The sequence below is a fragment of the Tamandua tetradactyla genome, chromosome 9 (genome assembly GCF_023851605.1).
Source record: "Tamandua tetradactyla isolate mTamTet1 chromosome 9, mTamTet1.pri, whole genome shotgun sequence".
Taxonomy (NCBI): domain Eukaryota; kingdom Metazoa; phylum Chordata; class Mammalia; order Pilosa; family Myrmecophagidae; genus Tamandua; species Tamandua tetradactyla.
The window spans coordinates 14,249,748-14,271,524 of NC_135335.1; the positions used below are offsets into that span (position 1 = coordinate 14,249,748).

Consider the following 21,777-nt stretch of genomic DNA (forward strand, 5'->3'; position numbering starts at 1 on the left):
TGCAGTTTATACTGTGAGGAGTTGAGCGCTGAATATGTTTTTATGGGGTACCTTTGGGGGGCTGGGGATGCTGAGGTTGGGATAGTCTGTGGCAGTTCAGGAAGCTGGGTTAGCAAAAGCGAGGGCATATGTAGGGGATAATGAAACGTGAACTCAGGGAACAGTTCCATCACCCCTGGCCCCAGGGCTTGGAGCCTATGTCCAGTTTCCCCCCAGAAGGGAAAGGCATGGACACTGAATGCAGCCCCTACCACGCCAGGTGCTTTCTGTAGTCACGGCCTGGGAGGCGGGCGCCAGTGCTCCTGTTTACAGAGGGGGAGGCCCCTGCTAAGCCAGGGGAAGTGACTTAGCTCCTGGCTGCAGGGGCAGGCTTGGCGGCCGGTCCCGTTCTCTGCTTGCCACCCGTCCCTACCTTCTTGGCTGAGAGCCTGGGGGCCTCTCCAGGTCAGGCACCCACACTGCCTGGGCTCCTCCAGAGAGCCACGGGCTGGGCATTCTCTGAGGATTGTGGTGTCAGGACAGGGCAGCCGGGGTACTGGGCTTCTGTACCGCTCACTCCCCAAAGCACACTCAGGCTCACACTTTCTTGCACACGCGCACCTACTCCGCCCTGTGCACGGCATTGACGTTGAGGCTTCTGGAGAGTTGGGAGGGCAGTTAACTGCCTTCCCCGCTGATGGAGATTAATGACACTTGACGACCAATGTGACAATTCACCCTCCGGTGTCCCCGCCTTCCCCCCACCCCACCCCCAAACACACACACACACTCTCTGGGGCCGACAGCTATTTCCTCCCTCAGCCTCCCTCCCTGCCTCTTGTCCAGCTGCCACCAGGAGCTGAGCTGACAAGCTGCAGAGCTGGAACCCAGAGCCCCCCTGTTCCCAGGTAAGGAAGGCAGTGGCCCAGGAACTGGGTGGCCCTGGCACCCTCTCTGGGTTCATGAAGACACAGTTTTACCAGGAGAGAGGGCTGTTATCAGCCAGGATGGTGGAGGTTTGAGTTCTGTAAAGCCCGAAGGGGACTTGCTGCTCAGAAGAGGGAAGGTGACTAACTTAGGGAGCCATTAGATAGGTGCCAGGCACAGTGGTAGATCATTCAAATGTCTCTCAATATTCACCAGCACTCTGGGTGGGAGGGTGGGAAAGATTCCACAAGCAGGCTCAGGGTAACTGCCCCAAGTTCACCCAGCTAGGAAAGAGAGGAGCTGGAATTCAAACCCAGGTGTCCGGTTCTAAAAGCTTGTGTTCTCTGCCCCCGGACCCCCTTCCAAAGCGGGGGCAGTGGGTGCTGGATTCCCAGGAGTCCTGCAGGACTGATCTGATGGGTTCCCGAGGGATACACAGGACTGTGCTTTCTGAGTGCCCCCCAGGGGACCTGGCCAGGCAGCTACTGGACGGAAGGGGATGTATCGGTGCAGAGAAGGGCTGGCCTTCATCTGTCTGTTGGGAGTAGAGACAGACAGCTGTCTGCAGCTGGGAATGTTGGCCAAGTTGCTGTGTTCTCTGAACCTGTTTCCTCTTCTGGAAAATGGGTTACTGGGAGTGCAAATGCGCTGCAAAGTCTAAAACTTAGCGAGTACCTAAGCCCCTTCCTGCTGAAGCCCAGCTCCAAGGGACTGCCAGGAAATTCTAGTTGGATATCCCAGGATCTCCTACCCCTGGAAGACCCACGGTCCCTGGAAGGGAATGGATTTACTCCTTCTGGCCCAATGTATCCCCCCAAAAGCCCAGACATGAAAACTACCTCGTCCCTGTTTGTCTTTGCTTCCTTCTTCTCCTCCTCCACCTTCTCTTGCTCAGGTCAGGGATAGAGAAAAGTGCACAGGTTGGGTGCAAAACTGTCATTTATTCCTCACAGGGCTGAGCTGGTTGGGTGGCTTTAAACCCTCGATTTTGTTTCCTCATCTGAATGTGGAGAGAAGTACTAGAGCCTTCTCCCTAGAGTGTGAGAGAGACAGCACCTCCGTAAAGCCTCTCCCACAGCACCCGCCGTGTCCTGGGGGTCCAGGACCATCTGAGATCTGGCCCCGCTCCCCGCCCCCCGCCTTCCTGCAGGGATCCCCTAGTCCCATTTCTGCAGCCCACACTGATGGCTGCCCACCGGCTTCAGGTCGGTCAGAAGTTCTCGAGGGGGCTGGGAGCAGGCACTTCTAGGGGTCAGGGGCTGGAGCAGCCTCAATCACAACCTTGGCAGGAGCTTCCCAAGCACCTGGCACAGAGCAGTCACCTAATAAATATCTGCTAGGCGACTGAGTAAAGGAACGAGCAGGATGGGGCAGGCAGCGGCACCCGTGAGAGAGTGGGCAGGGGAAAGGTCTTTTGGCCCCACCGGGCCTCCGGAGCCCCAATCTGGCTGTTCCTCCTGCGCTGCCCCAGCCCTCTTCTTATCTTATTTCCTCTCCAGCTCAGGGAGTGGGGAGGCCCACAGTGCACGGTCCACACACCCAGCCAGCAACCGGCCACCACCTGGGAACACCCACTGTGCCGAGGGGCTTGCAGGGCAGCAGGGCCTGGGGGCTGTGGGTGGGACGGGGCAGTATCCCCTAAAGGCAGAGCACTCTCCTTGTGCCCCCTTATCTGGGTGCTTCATTCATTCCCCAGCGCTCTGGGCACTGGGGAGAGGTGTTTCCTTTCCTCCCTGTGCTCTCGGGTCAGCTGCTTAGCAAGGATCACCAAAACATCCATCTAGGGCTAGCAGGTGCCAGGCACCGCTCTAAATGCGTCAGAAGGTGAACTCATTTCATTCTCCCAACAACCCTATGAGCTGGGCATTGCTAGGACACTGCTCTGAATGAGGAAACAAACTCAGGGAAGGTTAAATGACTTACCCGAAGTTGCTCAGTGCGAAGGGTGGTGGGGCTGGGATGTTACTGGCTCTGGTCCCCCCCACCCACTCCCTCACTCTCCCTAAGGGGTTCCTCAGTGGCCTCATCTATCACATATTCACAGGTCAGATTCGCATGTCCAGGCTCCCAGCCCAGCTCAGCCTTCTCTCCAGGCTCCCCGGCACTGCCAACCTCAGCGCCAACGTCCCCCCAGGGCAGGCCTGGCCATGTCGGCCAACGCCACGAAGCCTCTCTGCCCCATCCTGGAGCAGATGAGCCTCCTCCAAAGCCATAGCAACTCCACCATCCGCTACATGGACCACGTCTCGGTGCTGCTGCACGGGCTGGCGGCGCTGCTGGGCGTGGCGGAGAACGGCCTCATCCTCTTCGTAGTGGGCTGCCGCATGCGCCAGACCGTCGTCACCACCTGGGTGCTGCACCTGGCGCTGTCCGACCTGCTGGCCACCGCCTCCCTGCCCTTCTTCACCTACTTCCTGGCCATAGGCCACACGTGGACGCTGGGCACCACCTTCTGCAAACTGCACTCGTCCGTCTTCTTCCTCAACATGTTCGCCAGCGGCTTCCTGCTCAGCGCCATCAGCCTGGACCGCTGCCTGGTCGTGGTCCGGCCCGTGTGGGCGCAGAACCACCGCCGGGTGGCCACCACCCACAAGGTCTGCCTGGTGCTCTGGGCCCTGGCGCTGCTCAACACCGTGCCCTACTTCGTGTTCCGCGACACCATCACGCGGCGGGACGGGCGCATCATGTGCTACTACAACGTGCTGCTCCTAAACCCCGGGCCCGACCACGACGCCGCGTGCCGCTCGCGCCAGGCGGCCCTGGCCGTCAGCAAGTTCCTGCTGGCCTTCGTCGTGCCGCTGGCCATCATCGCGTCCAGCTACGCGGCCGTGAGCGTGCAGCTGCTGCACCGCCGCCGCCGGCGGCCCGGCCGCTTCGTGCGCCTGGTGACGGCCGTGGTGGTGGCCTTCGCGCTCTGCTGGGGGCCCTACCACGTGTTCAGCCTGCTGGAGGCGCGGGCGCACGCCCAGGCGGCGCTGCGGCCGCTCGTGTGGCGCGGCCTGCCCTTCGTCACCAGCCTGGCCTTCATCAACAGCGTGGTCAACCCGCTGCTCTACGTGCTCACCTGCCCCGACGTGCTGCGCAAGCTGCGGCGCTCGTTGCGCACCGTGCTGGAGAGCGTGCTGGTGGACGACAGCGAGCTAGGCAGCGCGAGCAGCCGCCGGCGCCGCGCCTCCTCCACCACCGGCCCCGACCCCGCCGCTCCCTGCTCGCTCGGCGGCCGCCGCCCGCCCGCGCTCCGCCCCGCCCGCCTCCTCCACTGGCTGCGGCGCGGCCGCGGCGCGCCTCCGCCGCGGGACCGCACCCGGTCCCAAGACGAGAGGGGGCCGCTGAACCGCGCGCTTAGTACCGCTTCGGACTAGGACGCGCGCTCCAGTCCCTCCTCCTGCGAAGACGGGGCCCGGGACACTTGCAGGGGGAAAAGCAGCTCCGGGATAGGCACGTAAGAAAAGTGTAGGTACCTGGACGCCTCATTCGAGTATGCCTAGGGGCCTAGTTAAAATGCACATGATCCAGCAGGTGGCAGGGGTTGGGGTGGGGGCCGCTTTCTACCAAGCTCCCAGGAAGTTAGGTGATGTTGGTCCAGTACTTGGAAGACCAGTTAAACTCCTAACAGGCCTTCTCAGACTAGGATGGTGGACTCAGAAGGGCCCACGGGGCGCACCTCCCTGGAGCTCAATTCTACCAGATGACCTGGGTGTGCATGTGTGTGTGTGTGGGGGGAGTGGCGTTATTTTATATTAAACCAAGGGTATATTTCGGGAGTAGAAAAGCGAGGATAGGTTTGAGAAGCAGGGTTCCACCCATCCTCTTCTCTATGGACATGTTGACTGAGCTGGAGACTCTATCTCACCCTCTCAGGAGACGCCTCCTTTTAACCCCAGGTTTTACAGATGGGCAAACCAAGGCACCGTGAGGTTAAGCCACTTGCCCAAGTGTCAGGGCTGATGAACGACAGAGTCCCCTTCTCACTCTAACCTCTAAACATTTAGATGCTCAACAAATAACTCGGGAAGTGAAAGCATATCCCTTTACTTACCCAAGGAACCCATCTCTAGCCTTCTAATCTGGCACTGCCCAAGGTGCCTGTAAGGTGGAAAAACGAGGGTACCACGGTCATATGTTTGGGAAACCTGGGTTAATCAAAGTCCAGCTGGCACTCCAGCCCTGAGGACAGCACACAGGGCACTGCAGAGCTAATGTGACTACAGCAGTCTGCTCCCTGAATGTCCCTGGTGTTTTGTGGAAAGCCCTCTGAGCAACAGTGCAAATCCCAAGATCTTTGCAGCACCCACCTGCCGATCACACAGAGGCTGGGAAGGGCAGCCCTCACTTGCACCATAATCTCCTCTACATATTTCCTCCACCCCCGGCGGACTTGCAGGTGGAGATGCCCGATTTCAGCTCTACATCACAGGGACTGGTGGGGCTGGAAGCATTCGGGGGACTGAAACATCACTGGAGGAGCTGCGTGAGAAACTCTCTTGGGATCTTTGTCCAGTGGTCCTTGTGCCATCCCCAGGCTCACCTGGCTGGCCCACTATAGACTCTCAGCCCACGCCGAGGGCTCAGCCAATGCACTGTAAGATGTACAGCTGACTGAACAGGCATCCCAACCCCAACCCTTTCTTTGCTTTATCACTTTATAGCACGTGTCGCCATCTGACATACAATTAATTTTACTTTTTTTTTTTTTGGTCTGTTGTCCCTGATCAGAATGAAAGCTCCTTGAGGGCAGGGGCTTTTGTCTGTGCCCTGGATTTGCTGGTACTTAGAGAACTGTGCCTGTATATAGCAGGCATTCAATAAATATTTTTGTTGTTGATGGGCATAAGTTATTGGGGTCTTTGGGGATGCTGTAGAATCTGATACGGAAAGAGGGTGCTAGAGAAACCCTGCAGTTTCCCCATTTTACATTTGGAGGGGAGCAGATTCGGCCGGCTAGGGGACAGGGTTGATGGGGTGCAGAGGTAGCCAGGGCAGCCTTTGGGAAGAGGTAGGGAGAGCTAGGTCTTGACTGCTGGCCTCTGGCCGGGGTGGACCTTGGGCCCTGGGAACAACACTTGGGGGCATCACCCTTGAAACCAGCTCCCTGAGGTACCGGAAGAATTTACTGCTCTTGATGTGAAGGCACTTGGAAAAGGAGTTAAGAGGGAGAGCTGAACTTCTTCCTGCCACTGGTCACCGCCAGGTCCCCAGGTCCCCTCTGGGCCTCTCTCCCAGGAAGACTTGCTCAAGACCCCCTAAAGGATCAGGGAGATGGAAGGGGCGGGGTCTCCAGTTTTACAGCCCAGGAATTGGAGTGCTGGAGCTGGCAAGGCGGCTGAGCAGTGGCACGAAGGGTGCTGTGTCTGACATGGTGGCAGGCCGCGAAAGGCCTCGGTGCCGTCCTGAGCTCAGATCTTGGCTGCTGGCCTCTGGGGCGGTTGCTTCTGCAGCAGGGCCAAGGTGTCCCGCTTCTCAATGGAGCGCAGCTGCTTCTTCTTTGCCCGCTTGAGCTTGGTGGGATTTCGGATCTGTGGGTGGTGTGAGGCAAGGGGGCATTCGTGTGGCTGGAGCCTGCGCTCTGCCCCTGTTCCCTGGGGAAAGGGAGGCCACCCCGCAGGGGCCTGGGATCCCAGCACAGGAGCGGGGGCGGGTGGCGGGGGAGGATGAGACACTCACCACTTGGACAATCTCTGCCTTCCGCTCATTCTCCAGGCGGCGCTTCAGGTTCTCAGCACGGCGCTGTTTCTTCTCCTGGAGCAGGCCGCAGGGAGGAGGGGGTTTGAGTCTGGGAGCTGTGGCAGCTCTGACTGCTCGGGCCCAGAGGAGCGAGGACTGGCACAGTTCCCAGGAAAGGAGGGGAAAGAGCTCTCTGACCTTAGCTCTAGAGATTACTCCTGGTGCGTGAAGGTCTGTGGAGGGCCGAGGAACCTCCAGGGAGGGTTAGCAGGAATAACTCCTGGGCCTAGGAGCCCAGAGCTCAGGGGGTGAGCTGAGTGGTGGAGAGTTCCTGATCCCACCCAAGAAGTGGGGCATTTGGCCAGGCAGCTGGGGACCCAGACTTGATAGGAGTGGGTGGTTAAGGCAGAGTGGCTCCCACCTGGGAACGCCTGCATATGCAGACTGTGGCCCCTCCCAGCCCTTCCTCATCCCTCACCACGGAAGGCAGCAGGGACTGGTCCTTTCTCTCCTCCCCCCACCCTCGGCAGTCCTCTCGTAGTCTCCTCTTTCCTGCAGCCACATGCCACAGGCCAGGGTTGGCAGCTGCGGCTGCATGAAATCTTCCCAGGGCATGGGGCTGGGGAGGGGTCAAGGCTGCAGAGAGGTCCTGCAGCCATATGGCCTGGCTTCAAATCCTGGCTCTGCTACTTTCTAACTGGGTGACTGTGGCCCAACTGTTTAACCTCTCTGTACCTCAATTCCCACATCTTTTAAGACGAGGATGAGCAATGTACCTATCTCTTAAGACTGCAGGAAGACTGAACGAACTAATACATGCACAGGCTCTGAAAGAGTAACTGGGCCCCTGGGATACTCAGAAAATGAATCTGGATAGAGGAGTCTGTCTTGGGAGCAGGGAGCTGTGCTGACTGCTGTGCCCTGGCAGGAGGGGCCAGGGCCAGGGTGGAGGTGAGGCTCCAAGGCTGCCATGTTGTCAGGGGCCTCCCTTAGCTTTGCAGGCAGCAGTGGCTGTGCCCTCTCCCCCACTCTGGAGAAAGGAGAAGTGAGATTTGGGCTCCTAGGGTCAGGGGAAGGTGTGGAGTAGGAGCTGGACAGGGGCACCTCGGTGGAGGTGGGCATGAGACGCAGGCTCCACCTTGCTCAAGAGGGAGCCAGGGCCCGGCAGGAAGTGAGATAAGGCTCAACACATGGCTGTGGCCACATTATACGGAGGGTTCAGCCACAGGCCAGGCAGGGGCAGCTCAAAGCAGGGGACAGAGGGTTGAGTGACTGGCCCAATCCCCTAAGTGGCAAGGCTGGGACCACTGGCTGGGGAAACTCCCATACAAATGTCCCCCCTGCACCCCTGGAATCACAAGATGAGGTACTACCTCCCTGAGAATCCTGGTCCTGGGGTACAGACACTGCTGCCTACACGGGCTCCCTGCTGAGTGTCCTCTTAACTCCCTGATGTGGGTGAAGCTGTACCCCTTTGCAGGGGCGTGGACCTCAAGTGTGGCAGCAAAGGAGAGAACGAGGGGGAAGGTACAGGGCCATCACTTCCCTGATGCCAGGAAGCCACTTCTAGGAGAACGATGGTTACGAGCCTGGGGTGTGTGTGTGTGGGGAAAGCTTTCCAATCTGTAGGCCTTTCCAGCCTGAGTAGGTCCCAGGGGAGGGCCCCTGCCCCATCTTGCTGAATGCTCCCAACAGCAGTGAGGACCAGCCGGCACTTTTCCCGGGGCCTCCCCACTGAGTGCGTGAGGCCTGGAGGGCAGGTCCCTGGCCCACTCCTGGGCCTAGGCCATCCTGGCACTTCCTGCGGAGACCCATGCTATTCTATGCCATCCAGGGCTCTCCAACCCCGAGGGCTCAGGCTGCAGGTCCACTCTGGGCTTAGACCCCGTCCTGGCACTTCCTGCGGAGACCCATGCTATTCTATGCCATCCAGGGCTCTCCAACCCCGTGGGCTCAGGCTGCAGGTCCACTCTGGGCCAGGTTCCAGCCTTTCAGAGCCCTGGGGCCCTCGGGTGTGAGGATGTCTCTTAGCCAAGCCCAGCTCCTCCTGGGCACACCTGGGAGCTCCCTCCTGTCCCTGCAGACCTATAAGAGGAGACCCTGGCTCAGCCCCGCCGCGCTCCAGTCTCAGCCAGGCCGGCTGGTCCTCTCACCTGCCGGCGCTTCTCCTTCTCCTCCTCCAGGTGCCGGGCAAAGTCCTTGGCCAGCTTCCTCTCCTGCCTCTCCTCCATCTTCCGCTGCCAGGAAGTGCGCAGAGGCTTGTCCTGAACCATCTGGGAGAACCTGCATGGCAGAGAGAGTGCAGGCTGTTTGCGGGGACTGTGGGGTGTCCCCATGTCCTCTCTCCTCTCGGCTCTGGGTTCTGGGCCTTCACCCCTGCGACCCAGTCAGAATCACCCTGGCCGGAGGCCTGCCTGCCTGGCAGTCAACCCCAACACTCCAGGGGCTGCAGCAGGTTGGGGCAGGAAAGGACCCTGATCACGGGGCTACCAATTCTCAAGCCCCGGTTATGGGTATGTTGTCCTCTCCACCTTACTGAGGAGCAGATTAAGGCTCAGACAGGTTGAATAACTTGACCAAGGGCACTCCAAACCTAAGCAGCAGCCAGGACTGGAACCCACGCCTATGACCCCAGAGCCCAGGCCAAAGGCCTCTATCAAAAAGCTCTGCTGCCCTCACCAAGCGCAGTTGGGCCTGGACACCAAAACCTCCGGAGGTGAGGTGCGCCCTCCCTCTGAAGGCAGCCAATCCATTTCAGAACAATACAAATGGTTTGCGTTATCTGTAATGATTCAGAATCTGTTTCCCCACTCAGGAAAATGTGAAAATGGAGTGTGCATTAGGGGCTATTAGGGAAGGCGTGGTTTTCCTAAGAGTGATCATGATGTTGTAGCCACAGAAGTGTGATCATCTGTGAATGGCTTGGTGTGCAGCCAGCTCGTGCTCTCAGCGCACAACCAGGTCTCTGGTCCTGGTTCTGGAGAGAGCAGAGTAACCCCTCTGTGCATGCTGGGGGGCATGCAGGTCTGTGTCAGTCTGCCTAGTGGCAGCCTGAAGGACTGAACCAGGATACTCAACTCTGGCTCGCTGTCCCATAACTTGACCTGCATGCAATGAAATTGCCGTGGCCTGGGACAAAGGTTTACTGGCTTTAAGATATACAATAGAACACACAGGAATTGGAGGAAAGTCTATTCATAGGGAGAAAGGGGTCATGTGAGCCCTGTAAACCTGGGCGTTCCTCAGGCCAGGACAAGACGCAGGCTCAGAAAAGACCACAGAGGAAAATGTGCCTCTGCCTCAGGCTCTTCTTCAGGTTCATGGGTAGAAAGGCTACGCTCCCAAGGAGAGCATCAGTCAAAACAGAGCTGAACTGCAAAGACTGCAAAGGTTTTTTTGCATTTGGTTGTTGATGTTAGCTCCTGTCACTCAAGAAAACCTCTGACATATCACTAGCTTGATACAAATGTAAGGAATAGACACACAGGGACTAAATTCCAGCGTTAACTCTTAAAATATTAAAATGTACAGCATGCAAAGAAAAAGACTGTAAGGCACACAAAGAAATAGAAAACAATGGCCCATCCAAGGAAAAAGAACCCCAGAAACCATCAATAACGAATGCCAGACTTTGGACATACTAGACAAAGACTGAAAAATACAGGCACACCTTGGAGATACTGTGGTTCAGTCCCAGACCACTGCAAAAAGGTAACAGCACAATAAAGCAAGCCACGTGAGCCTTTGGTTTCCCAGTGCATATAAAAATTATGTTCAAACTATACTGTAGTCTAAGTATGGAAAGCATTATGTCTAAGACACAATGTACATACGTTACCTAAAAAATACTTTACTGCTAAAGATGCTAACCATCACCTGAGCCTTCAGCGAGTCATAATCTTTTTGAGGCTGATGGCTGCTGATAAGGGTGTGGAAGCTGAAGGCTGGGGTGGCTATGGCAATTTCTTAAATAAGACAAGAATGAAGTCTGCCACATCGACTGGCTCTTCCTTTCATGAAAGATTTCTCTGTCGAGTACAATGTTGTTTGAAAGGATTTTACTCACAGTAAAACTTCTTTCAAAATTGGAGTCAATCCTCTCAAACCCTGCTTTATCAACTAAGTTTATATAATACTTTAAATACTTTGCTTCCTCCTCTGTTACTATCATGAGATTGCAGCAATTCAATCACATCTTCAGGTTCCATTTCTGATTCTAGTGCTCTTGCTATTTCCAGCACATCTGCAGTTACTTCCTCCACTGAAATCTTGAGAGACATCCACGAGGGTCAGAATCAACTGCTCCTAACCTCTTGTTATTGTGATCGCCTTCCATGAATCACAAATGTTTTTAATGGTATCTAGATGGGTGAATCCTTTCCAGAAGGTTTTCAACTCACTTTGCCCAGATTCGTTAGAGGAATCACTATTTATGGCAGCTTGATCCTTGAGCTGCAGAATGGACGCTGTGTTAGCAGGCAAGAAAACAACACTAATCTTGTTCATACATGTCTCGAGTGACCAGGTGCACTGTCAATGAGCAGGAATATTTTGAAAGGAACATTTTTTTCTGAGCAGTAGGTCTCAACGGTTGGCTTAAAATATTCAGTAAACCACGTTGTACACAGATGTGCTGTCCTCCAGTCTTTGCTGTTCTATTTATGGAGCACAGGCAGAGTAGATGTGGCATAATTCTTAAGAGTCCTGGGAGTTTGGGAATGGTCAATGCGTACTGGCTTCAACTTTAAGCCACCTGTTGAATTAGCACCTAACAAGAGTCAGCTTATTCTTTGAAATCAGGCAGACTTCTCTCTAGCTATGAAAGTCCTGAATGCCACCTTCTTCCAATACAAGGATGTTCTATCTATGTTGAAAATTTGTTGTTTAATATAGCTACCTCCATCAATTATGTTAGTTCTTCTGGATAATTTTCTGTAGCTTCTACATCAGCGCCTGTTGCTTCACCTTGTACTTTCATGTTACGTACAAGGCTTCTTTCCTTAAACCTCAGTAACCAACCTTTTCCAGCGTCAAACTTTTCTTCTGCAGCTTCCTCACTTCTCTCAGCCTTCATAGAATTGAGCAGAATTGGGGCGTTGCTCTGGATTAGGTTTTGGCTTAAGGGAATGTTGTAGCTGGGTTGATCTATCCAGACCAATAAAAGTTTCTCTATATCAGCTATAAGGCCGTTTTGTTTTATCATTCATGCATTTACTGGAGTAGCACTTTTCATTTCCTTCAAGAACTTTCCTTGTGCATCCATACTTTGCTGTTTTGTGCAAGAGGCCTACCTTGGCTTTCAAAATGCCTTCCTCACAAATTTAATCATTTCTAGCTTTTGATTTAAAGCAACAAATGTGTGACTCTTCCTTTCACTTGAACACTTAGAGGCCACTGTAGAATTATTAATCGGCCTAATTTCAATATTGTTGTGTCTCAGGGAATTGGAAGGCCTGAGGACAGGGAGAGAGATGGGGGTCAGTAGAACAGTCAGAACACATACAACCTTTATCAAATAAATTTGCTGTCTTATATGGGTTTGGTGCCCCGAAACAATTACAATAGTAACATCAAAGATTAACAACTGATCACAGATCACCATAATGGATATGATACTAATGAGAAAGCTTGAAATATTTCCAGGATTGCCAAAATGTGACACTGAGACACAAAGTAAGAACATGGTGTTGGAAAATGGTGCCAATAGACTTACTCGACACAGGGTTGCTGCAAACCTTCAATTTGTAAAAATTCAGTATCTGTGAAGCACAATAAAGCAAACTGCAATAAAATGAAGTATATCTGTGTGTTAAATATGCTCAAAGAGCTAAAGGAAAACAAGGAAACAAAGAAAGAAGGGATAGCAGGATAACACTAAAAGAACATTATGAGAATTTCAATAAAGAGACAGAAACTATAAAAATGAACCAAACAGAAATACTGGAATTGAAGACCACAATAACCAAAATAGAAAAAGTCCCTAGGGGTGTTCAACAGGAGATATGAGCTAGTAGATGAAAGAATTAGTAATCTTGAAGATAAGACAGTTAAAATTATTCAGTCTGAGAAGCAGTAGGAAATAAGAATGAAAAAAATTGAAAAGAGCCTAAGAGACCTGTGGGACATAAATCAAATGCACCTATGAACAGATGATGGGAGTCACAGAAGGAGAAATGGGTGAAACAGGCAGAAGGAATATTTGAAGAAATAAGTTTGGAAAACTTCCCAAATTTAAAGACAGGCTTGAATATAACATCCAAGAAGCTCAACCAACTCTAAGAAGGATAAAATCGAAGAATCTATGCCTAGTCACATTATAAAAGAGAATCCTGAAAGACCTAAATATATGATATAAAAGTATAAAAGTCCTAGAAGAAAACATAGGGGACCATCTTCAGGTCCTTTGTGTTAGGTAATGGATTCTTAAGACTTTACACCAAACGCATGAGTAGCAACAACACAAAAGGATAAATAGAACTTCATCAAAATTGAAAACATTTGTGCATCAAAGGATACTATCAAGAAAGTGAAAAAACAGGGCAGGCCACAGTGGCTCAGCAGGCAAGAATGCTTGCCTGCCATGCCAGAGGACCTGGGTTCGATTCCCGGTGCCTGCCCATGTATAAAAAAAAAAAAAGAAAGTGAAAAAACAACCTACAGAATCAGAGAAAATATTTGGAAATCAAATATCTGACAAGGGTTTAATATCCACAATATATAAAGAACTTTTACAACTGAACAACAAAAAGACAAACAATGCACTTAAAAATGGACTTTAATAGACATTTCTGCAATGCATTTTTACAAATGGCCAATAAGCACACGAAAAGATGCTCAACATCATTAGCCATTAGGGAAATGCAAATCAAAACCACAATGAGATTCTACTTCACAAATATTAGAATGGCTACTGAAAAAGTGGATAATAACAAGTGCTGGAGAATATGTGGAGAAATGTGAACACCCACTCATTGTTGGTGGGAATGTAAATGGTACAACCACTGTGGAAAACAGGGTGGCAGTTTTTCAGAATGTTAAGTATAGAATTACCATATGATCTGACAATTCTACTTCTAGGTATATACTCCAAAGAGTGGAAAGCAGGGACTTGAACAGATATGTGCACACTGACATTCACAGCAGTGTTATTCAAAATAACCAAAGGGTGGACGCAACCCATGCATCCATCAAAGGGTGAAAGGATAAACAAAATGTATTTACAAAAAATGGAGTATTATTCAGGTGCAAAAAGGAATGATGAGGTTGACATATCGTATTATATTGATAAACCTTGAAGATATGTGGAGTGAAATAAGGAAAAGGATAAATATCGTATGCTCTCACTTGCATGAAATCATTAGAATATGCAAATTCATAGTCAGAAATTAGAGCTCAGGTTACCAGGGCAGGGATTGGCTGGGGGAATGGTAATTAAGGTTTAATTAGAACAGTTTCTATTTGGCACGATGGAGTCATCACCACTGGATGGTGGTGGTGGTAGTACAACATTTTGAATGTAACTAACACCAGTGAATTATAAAGAAAGTGATTAAGAAGGGAAACTTTATGTTGCATATATGCTGCAACTAAAATAAAACTGAAAATGGAAAAAAAGTAAAGATAAAACAAAATAAAATTTCTTAGATGGCCTCCACCTACTGGGCATGGTTCTTTCTCTGCTGACCTATAGGAAGCAATTCTTTGAAGCTGGTTTGGGTGTCCTGTGAGCCTTCTTTTCCACTACTTAATTCCCCAGGTCTCTTCAGCAGCTCACACATTCTGCTTCCATCACCAATTTCTCTTTTGAAAAGAGATCCTGCTGATCAATACCCTGCAAGTCAGCAGGTGGTCCCAGCCTCTGAAAGCCTCAGCAATAGCTGGGCAGAGCCAGTTCCTGCCATGAGGAGGGGTCAACACCGCTCTCTGGGTTGCCTTCTCCCCTTCTTGCTGCAGGCCTGGGGGTCTGGCTGGAGGAAGGCACATACAGTCCAGTCAAGGGTCTGCCCCACCCCAATGCACCCCCAGTGAACCTTCCACCCATCCTTTACTAAGGGCCTGCTCCCTAAAGATTTGGCTTCCTAGCCACAGAAGGGGGCTGCAGCACAGGCATCTTTGCTATCCTTTGCTTCCCAAATTGGGATCCTGAAACCCCGAAGGATCAAGGTGCTGGAGGATGGGAGCCATACCACGCCACGGGAAAATGCACCCCCCGCCCCCGCCTTTCTAGAGCAATGCTGTCAAACAGACCTTTCTGCAATGATGGAAATGTTCTAAATCTATGCAGTCCAACAAGGTAACCAGCCACCAGAAGCTACCGAGAGCATGAAGTGACCCAGTGTGACCGAGGAACTGAATTTTAAATTTTATCTAATTAGAATGAATTAAAATTTTTTTTTTAAACATGGGCAGGCACCGGGGAATCGAATCTGGGTCTCTGGCACAGCAGGCAAGAACTCTGCCACTGCGCCACCATTGCCCACCTGGAATGAATTTAAATTTAAACAGCCACAGTGGCTGGCCACTAAGGTTCTGGGGGCAGTGCAGCTCCAGAGCATGGAGACTTGAAGGAAGACAGGCCTGGGTTCCACATTTTGAATCTACCACTCTTTCCCTGCATGATTCTGGGCAAGGGAGCCTCACGGAGTCTCAAGTGCCTCCCTGTGTTGAAGGGAGATGAACCCACTCCTGTCTCAAAGGGTGGTACAGCGTTGATCGAGAAGTACTTAGCACAGTTTTCAGCACACAGTAGGTGCTTGGTAAACACCAGTGTTCAGAGAAGCAGGCCCCAAGGGGATGGCAGCATGTGCCTTGAGCCCAGAAAGTGGAGGCTACAGCCAGGTCTTCCCTTCCCAGACACCTTCCTGGCATTTCCAGGAGCAGGTGCTGCCTCCACTCCTCTCTCAGACCTCAGCCACCAGTCTATGAGCTCACTCAGCACCCACTGAAAATGCTTCTGCAAAGATCTCAAACATCAATTCAATGCCCCCCCACCCCCGTCCTTCTCCTTGAGACCAGCCCGCGGCATCTGAAGGTATTTAAATCTGCCAACAGTCCCCTCACTGTCCTCCCTGCTTTCACCCTTGCCCTCCTATGGTCTATTCTCAGCAGGCTACACCGATTCTTTGCAAAGTGAGAAGATGCCACTCCTTGGCTCAACGTCCTGCCGTGTTCCCAATCTCACTCAGGGAAGTCAGCATCCTTGCCAGGGCACATAACACCCTGCATGATCTACCGTCCCTCCTGCTCCTCTCTCTTCTACTCTGCTCTAGCCTTGAGGCCTCTAGGCTGTTTCTCAAATGCTAAACACACTCCTGCCTCAGGGCCTCCAAACTTTCTGTTTCCCTTGCCTGGGTACTCTTTCCCCATATATGCCCTGGTTTCCTCTCTGACTTCATTCAGGCCTCTGCACAAGGCTGTTTCTTTCTTTTTTGTTTTAACTAATTTACTTATTAATTAAAAAAAAATTTAACAACAAATGAACAAAAACATTCTTAACATATGATCATTCCGTTCTACATATATAATCAGTAATTCACAGTATCATCGCATAGTTGCATATTCATCATCATGACCATTTCTTAGAACACTTGCATCAATTCAGAAAAAGAAATAAAAAGACAACAGAAAAAGAAATAAAACGAAACAGGAAAAAAAAAGATTATACATACTATACCTCTTACCCCTCCCTTTCATTGATCACTAGCATTTCAAACTAAATTTACTTTGACATTTGTTCCCCCATTATTTTTATTCCATATGTTCTACTCGTCTGTTGACAAGGTAGATAAGAGGAGCATCAGACACAAGGTTTTCACAATCACACAGTCACACTGTGAAAGCTATATCATTATACAATCATCAAGAAACATGGCTACTGGAACACAGCTCTACATTTTCAGGCAGTTCCCTCCAGCTTCTCCATTACATCTTGACCAACAAGGTGATATCTACTTAATGTGGAAGAATAACCTCCAGGATAACCTCTTGACTCTGTTTGGAATCTCTCAGCCATTGACACTTTGTCTCATTTCACTCTTCCCCCTTTTGGTTGAGGTTTTCTCAATCCCTTGATGCTGTCTCAGCTCATTTTAGGATTTCGGTCCCATGTTGCCAGGAAGGTCCACACCCCTGGGAGTCATGTCCCACGTAGAGAGGGGGAGGGTGGTGAGTTTGCTTGTTGTGTTGGCTGGAGAGAGAGGCCACATCTGAGCAACGAAAGAGGCTCTCTTGGGAGTGATTCTTAGGCCTAATTTTAAGTAGACTTGACCTATCCTTTGTGGGGTTAAGTTTCATATGAACAAACCCCAAGACTGGGGGCTCAGTACAAGGCTGTTTCTGATTTTTGCAGCAATGCCCTGCTCTTCCTTGCTAATTTTTGGCCCCCATCCTGGTTTATTAATCTTTACAGCCCTTCTTGCTATCTGACATATTGTACATTTACTTTCCTTTAATAAAATCTGTTTTCCGCCAATAGAATAAACACCCCAGGAGAGAAGAGGTGTTGCTTTGGTTACAGCTGTGTTTGTCCCAGATCCTACATCAGCACAATATAGTGGGTTGAATGGGTCAATTACCTTCTGCCCTCTATTTGTTCAACCAAATGCTACCATGAGCTAGGCTCTGGGGGTCTGACCATGACAGATAAGTCTGTAGTCATGGAGCCTCTGGTCAAGAGGGGAAGATGGGCAGCCAAGAAGAATTACACAAGTAAACAAGCGTTTGTGAAAATGGGGATGTTATAAAAAGGAAGTAACTGGTACAGTGACAATGTATAGCATGGGACTTGAAAACTTAGATTGGACAAAGAGGGATTTTCTGAGGGGCTGACATTTAAACTGAGACTTGAAAGATGAGCAAGACTGGCCAGGGCAAGAGCCTTTCAAGGAGAAGGCACAGCATGAGTGATGGACCTGAGCACAGGCTACTGGAGGGACACAGGGGTGGAGGGGTCAGTGCGGAAGGATCGAGCGATGGTAGAAGAGAAGAGCGTGGGTTTATGGGGCTCAGACTCATTAAGGAGTCGGGTGTGCATGCTCTGAGCAAGTCAGAAGGGGTTTTCATTTGGGGTGGGGGAGCTGAGACAATACTCTCCCCTTCTACTGCCTCTTGGTCCAGCGATCTGAGTCTTCATTCCCAGTTCTGGCTGCTGCTCCTTGGTTTTCTCTGCTGGTACCCCTCTTCTCCCCATCTGTACACATGCCCAGCCCCCTCTTACTCAGTGAGCTCATTTTCTCTGCTAGACCTCCTTGCTGTGCCTGCAGCCTGAGTACTAGGCCCCCAGGCTCCCACACTCAAACTTCCTCACCTTCTCCTGCCTGAACCAACCTCCTAGCCTGGTTGTATATAGTCATTGGTGGCCCACCATTCTCCCTGTGACATGCTTGGAAGGCTGGAGCAAGGCGCAGTGGCAGCGCCACCAACTGCTCCTCCCCCTTCAAGCCACTAGAGCTTCCAAATCTGTCCAATTGGTGACTGGCAGCAAATGACTCTCTGAGCCTCAGTCTCTCCTCTGTTTAATGGGGGAAAATAATACCTACTGTTTAAGATTGGGAGAGTTCAACACAGTGATGTCTGCACAGAGCCTTGCACAAAGCTCAGTCTTCAGTAAATGTTGTTAAAAGCACCCTCCTTCCCTGCAATCTCTCATGGCTATGCATCCCTGATTGTCCTGTGCGTGGTTTCCATGAGCTAAAATGGGCACTGAATCCCACCTCTCCTTCTTAGTAGATAAACTCTTCTTCCTTCAGATACGTCTCCTTACTGCTTCATTCAACAAGAGTTTATTGAGCCCTTACCAGACCCATGGCACAGAAAGACATAGAAGACCTCATGCCTGACCTTAAGAAGGTTGAAATCTAAGTTAAGATAGATCCACTGGGTATGGGAAAAGAGATTTCATACATCGACTTCGGTATCAGATCTGTTGCCCTGGTTTTGCCTCTTCCACTCATTTAGCCTCCCTGGGTTTCGATCTCCTTACATGTAAAACAGGAAAGAAAATACTAGCATCATAGGACTGATGTGCAGATTAAACACTATAATGCATGGCACTCCCCTCTGCAAGACTCTCCCCCTACTCAATTCCTGCACAGTGTCTTACATCACCCATGCTGGAGACTCATTTTTATCATAAAGACAAATAAATGTAATAGATAACAGTGGGTGAAGACCTAAATGCTTTTATAAATTAATGGTTTACTTGCTTCTGCCTCCCTTTTGGGGGTGGAGTGGGGGTGGGGCAGACAATGGTAAATATCTATTGAATGGACTCAGAAATGAGGTGCTATGGGAGAGGTCCACAGGGCCCCTAAGAAGGAAGCGACCTTTGAGGGCATGGTCTCCCCCTCCCGGGCATCCCAGCCCACTTGACCACATTCTGATTGTCATCACCTGTTTGTGCAACACCCCACCACTGTGAGCTCTCTTCAACACTGCGGCTATCACTTCCTCCTAAGTTCAGGCTGCACGAGGGCGGGACCCCAATACTAGACAGGACCCCACTCCTGCCTATGTTATCTCACCTCTTCTTCGAGAGATCCTTCCACACCCGCCCGGACTTCGGCTTCCCCTTCGGAATCATCGGAACCATCTCCTTCTCCTCCTTTTTCAGTTTCTTGGATGCTGGAGCGTGGGCTGAAGAACCTCCTGGCTTCTCTGCCCCGAGGTCGCCTGTCACGGTGTTCCCTAACGGGAGTGGTTTGCTAGATTGGTGGTGATCACAGGGGAAGTCGGGTGATTGAGGTGTCAGCTCCTGGAGTGGCTGCGACGGCTCCGGACTTGGCGCTGGCTGACCCGGGTAAGGCTCTGGTGATCCTGGGCCCGGCTGCAGCCGATGTCGGGGAGACCCCGGGGCTGACTCTTCCTTACTCTGGGCTAACTCCGGGTCCGCTTCTCTCTGGCCCTGGGAGAACCTTGATGACTCCCCATTTGTTGTTAGCAGACGCCGGGAGGAACCCGGATCCTCCTCTGGCTGCCTTCGGGGAGACCCCAGGCCTGCACTCTGCCGGAGACTGGGCGACCCGGGGCTGGTCTCCGGCTGACATCCGGGGGAGGCCAGGCCCGGGGGCCGCCCACTCGGAGGAGACCCGGACTCCCTTGTTTCCTCTGGGTGCGGCTCGAATGCCAGAAGAGCCCGTCGCGCCCGTAAAACCGAAGGAGCGCTCTCGGGGGCTTCAGGCTTTAGGCCTTCCAGCCGCCGGCTGCGCCTCAGCGGCGTATCCATTGCCTAAAAGTTTCCAAGTCCGAGCACACGTGCAGACGCCGTCGCTTCTGGGACAACCGGCGCCCTCCTATGACGTCAGAGCCGTCCCGTCAGTACCCGCGGGCGGAGTACCTGTCGCGGGGGAAGCCATATTGGTGAGGGGCGGAGAGGCGGGGTTGACGGCCTGGGGAGGAGGGGCTGGGCTGGGCTTCTCGGACGCATGCGCAGTAGGCTTTGCGATCCTTTCCTGGAGAGCATCCAGACAGGGCGAAGGGCCAGAGACCCGTTTTCGGGAGAGAAACGGGTCGACAAAGGTCCAGAGAGGAAATTTGGTGGCTAACTCACTTCCTCTAGTTGGGCAAGGATCCTGCCCTCTTCGGGCCTTAGTTTTCTCATTTGTACTATGGCTGCTGTTGCACTAGCTTAGTGCATCTAGAACGAGCCTGCCCGAGTCCTCCTAAGTGCCAGAACGAATACTACCTGGGGAGTCTGGGAATGGAAAATGCCTTGTCTTGAGTTATTTGTTATATATTCAAACACGTGCTTATGTATAAAATCTATAGCTCTCCATTTCAGCGCTGTCAACATTTATGGGTGAAATTGAGGCTCCGTGAGATGCGCCACCTTTGTCCTTTGGCAGACAATGGGTCCTCACCCACACTGCGTGCTTTTGGGGATCCCTTCTCCTGCCCCCAGTTTGAGAAACATGGGCTGGATCATCTCCAAGCTCAGTTTCACCTGGGATGGTGGTTTTTGCCCCTGTGTGTGAACCTCCTCCTCCCTTTGCCAGGGTCTTGCTTGCTTTCCTATAATCACCTACAGATGTACTTTGTTCACAAAACTCATTGGGACCCTCACCGGAGAACAGGCTTTGCCTAGAGGAGACTTTTCTCTGTGCCCCTTTGCATGAGACCCAGGTGGGAGCTTTGTTTCACTCCTTGCAGTCTTCTTTCTTAAGCACATCTTGAGGTATCCCACCTGTCTCCCAGCTATTTGCCAGCCTTATCCTCAGAACTGCCTGGGAGTGGCCCTCAGGGATTCCAGGGTCCCTGCCTGTCCCTGGCCTCTTTTAGAAGTCACTGTTTCTCCAGCTGAGGGTTTGTGAGAGGGCCTGGGAAGTTGTCCAAGGAGATTCTGGGGCAGAGGAGGCAGGATAGGGCCGATAGCTATGGCTCAGCCCAGCCCTTGCTCATTGAGTCATTCTGGTGTTCTTGGAGTAGGAGCGAGATTGGGGGGCCAAGGTATCTGGGATGGGACGACCGCGGCTCAAGGAGCAGGGGTAGAGGAGGAAGACTCGGACAAAGTTTCCTGGAGGATGGAGAGGTAGCTTGAGGATCCTTTAACAACTTTCACCCCTCTGTCAGTGCTCTACAGTTTCCAAAAAGCATCCTTCTGAGTTCAGCCCAACTCCCCATAGGGAAGGCGATGGCACTGCTTCTGTGCCATCTCTCCAGGTCATCAGAAGTGGTTGCACACTTGTGTTGTTATGCATCATTCCGTCAATCCTTGCCTTCTTGGCCCCACTCAGAGGCTCTGTCAGCAGGCTCACGGCCCTCAAATTCTGGAGCCAAGGAGAACCCTGCAGGAGGTTCCGGCTCCCCACTGCAGAAGCAGCTCGGACACTTCCTCATCCAGCTGTTGGAGGAACCAGTTCCATTCCATTCCACACATTCCCTGCCTGCGGAGATTTGAATGACTGGGCACACAAACGCCACCCGACATGCAGTACCAGGACCATTGCAGGAGGTTGTGCTCCACCCCACTGTTACTTCCCTGCTCCCAGCGCCCCCCCCTTGCCTCTCCCCGCCTCGTAGGCTCCTGTGTCCATCTGGAGAAACTGTTTTCAAATGCCGATTGGACCAAGTCCCAGTTCTGGTTAAAATACTTCAGAGTGGAAACTTGGGTTCCCACCAGGATGGTGTGAGAGAGGGAGGTGTTTTTCAGACCAGAGTCCTTTGGGTGCTTAATCAGTCTAGATAGTAAGCTAATTTTGGCCCAGAACCCTC

The 21,777-nt window shown here is 51.9% G+C and overlaps 2 protein-coding genes across 2 annotated transcripts; one reads left to right on the plus strand and one right to left on the minus strand.

Annotated features, from left to right (window-relative positions):
• The first annotated feature begins 806 nt into the window (after window positions 1-806).
• On the plus strand, window positions 807-6,227 carry PTGDR2 (prostaglandin D2 receptor 2). Its single transcript, XM_077116091.1, has 2 exons — window positions 807-887; window positions 2,951-6,227. The coding sequence occupies exon 2, from the start codon at window positions 3,054-3,056 to the stop codon at window positions 4,266-4,268; it is 1,215 nt and encodes a 404-aa protein (XP_076972206.1). The 5' UTR covers window positions 807-887; window positions 2,951-3,053; the 3' UTR covers window positions 4,269-6,227.
• On the minus strand, window positions 4,923-19,924 carry CCDC86 (coiled-coil domain containing 86). Its single transcript, XM_077116092.1, has 4 exons — window positions 19,092-19,924; window positions 8,724-8,853; window positions 6,571-6,645; window positions 4,923-6,422 (listed from the first exon to the last, which is right to left on the minus strand). The coding sequence occupies exons 1-4, from the start codon at window positions 19,790-19,792 to the stop codon at window positions 6,303-6,305; spliced, it is 1,026 nt and encodes a 341-aa protein (XP_076972207.1). The 5' UTR covers window positions 19,793-19,924; the 3' UTR covers window positions 4,923-6,302.
• Between the last annotated feature and the right edge of the window lie 1,853 nt (window positions 19,925-21,777).

Bases quoted from the DNA above. Each gene is read 5' to 3' on its own strand.
- PTGDR2 (XM_077116091.1), top strand. From the start codon at position 3,054: ATGTCGGCCAACGCCACGAAGCCTCTCTGCCCCATCCTGGAGCAGATG.
- CCDC86 (XM_077116092.1), bottom strand. From the start codon at position 19,792: ATGGATACGCCGCTGAGGCGCAGCCGGCGGCTGGAAGGCCTAAAGCCT. The intron at 8,854-19,091 runs GTGAGATAACAT...TCTGCCATGCAG, and splicing joins AAGGATCTCTCGAAGAAGAG to GTTCTCCCAGATGGTTCAGG. The intron at 6,423-6,570 runs GTGAGTGTCTCA...CACCACCCACAG, and splicing joins AGGCAGAGATTGTCCAAGTG to ATCCGAAATCCCACCAAGCT.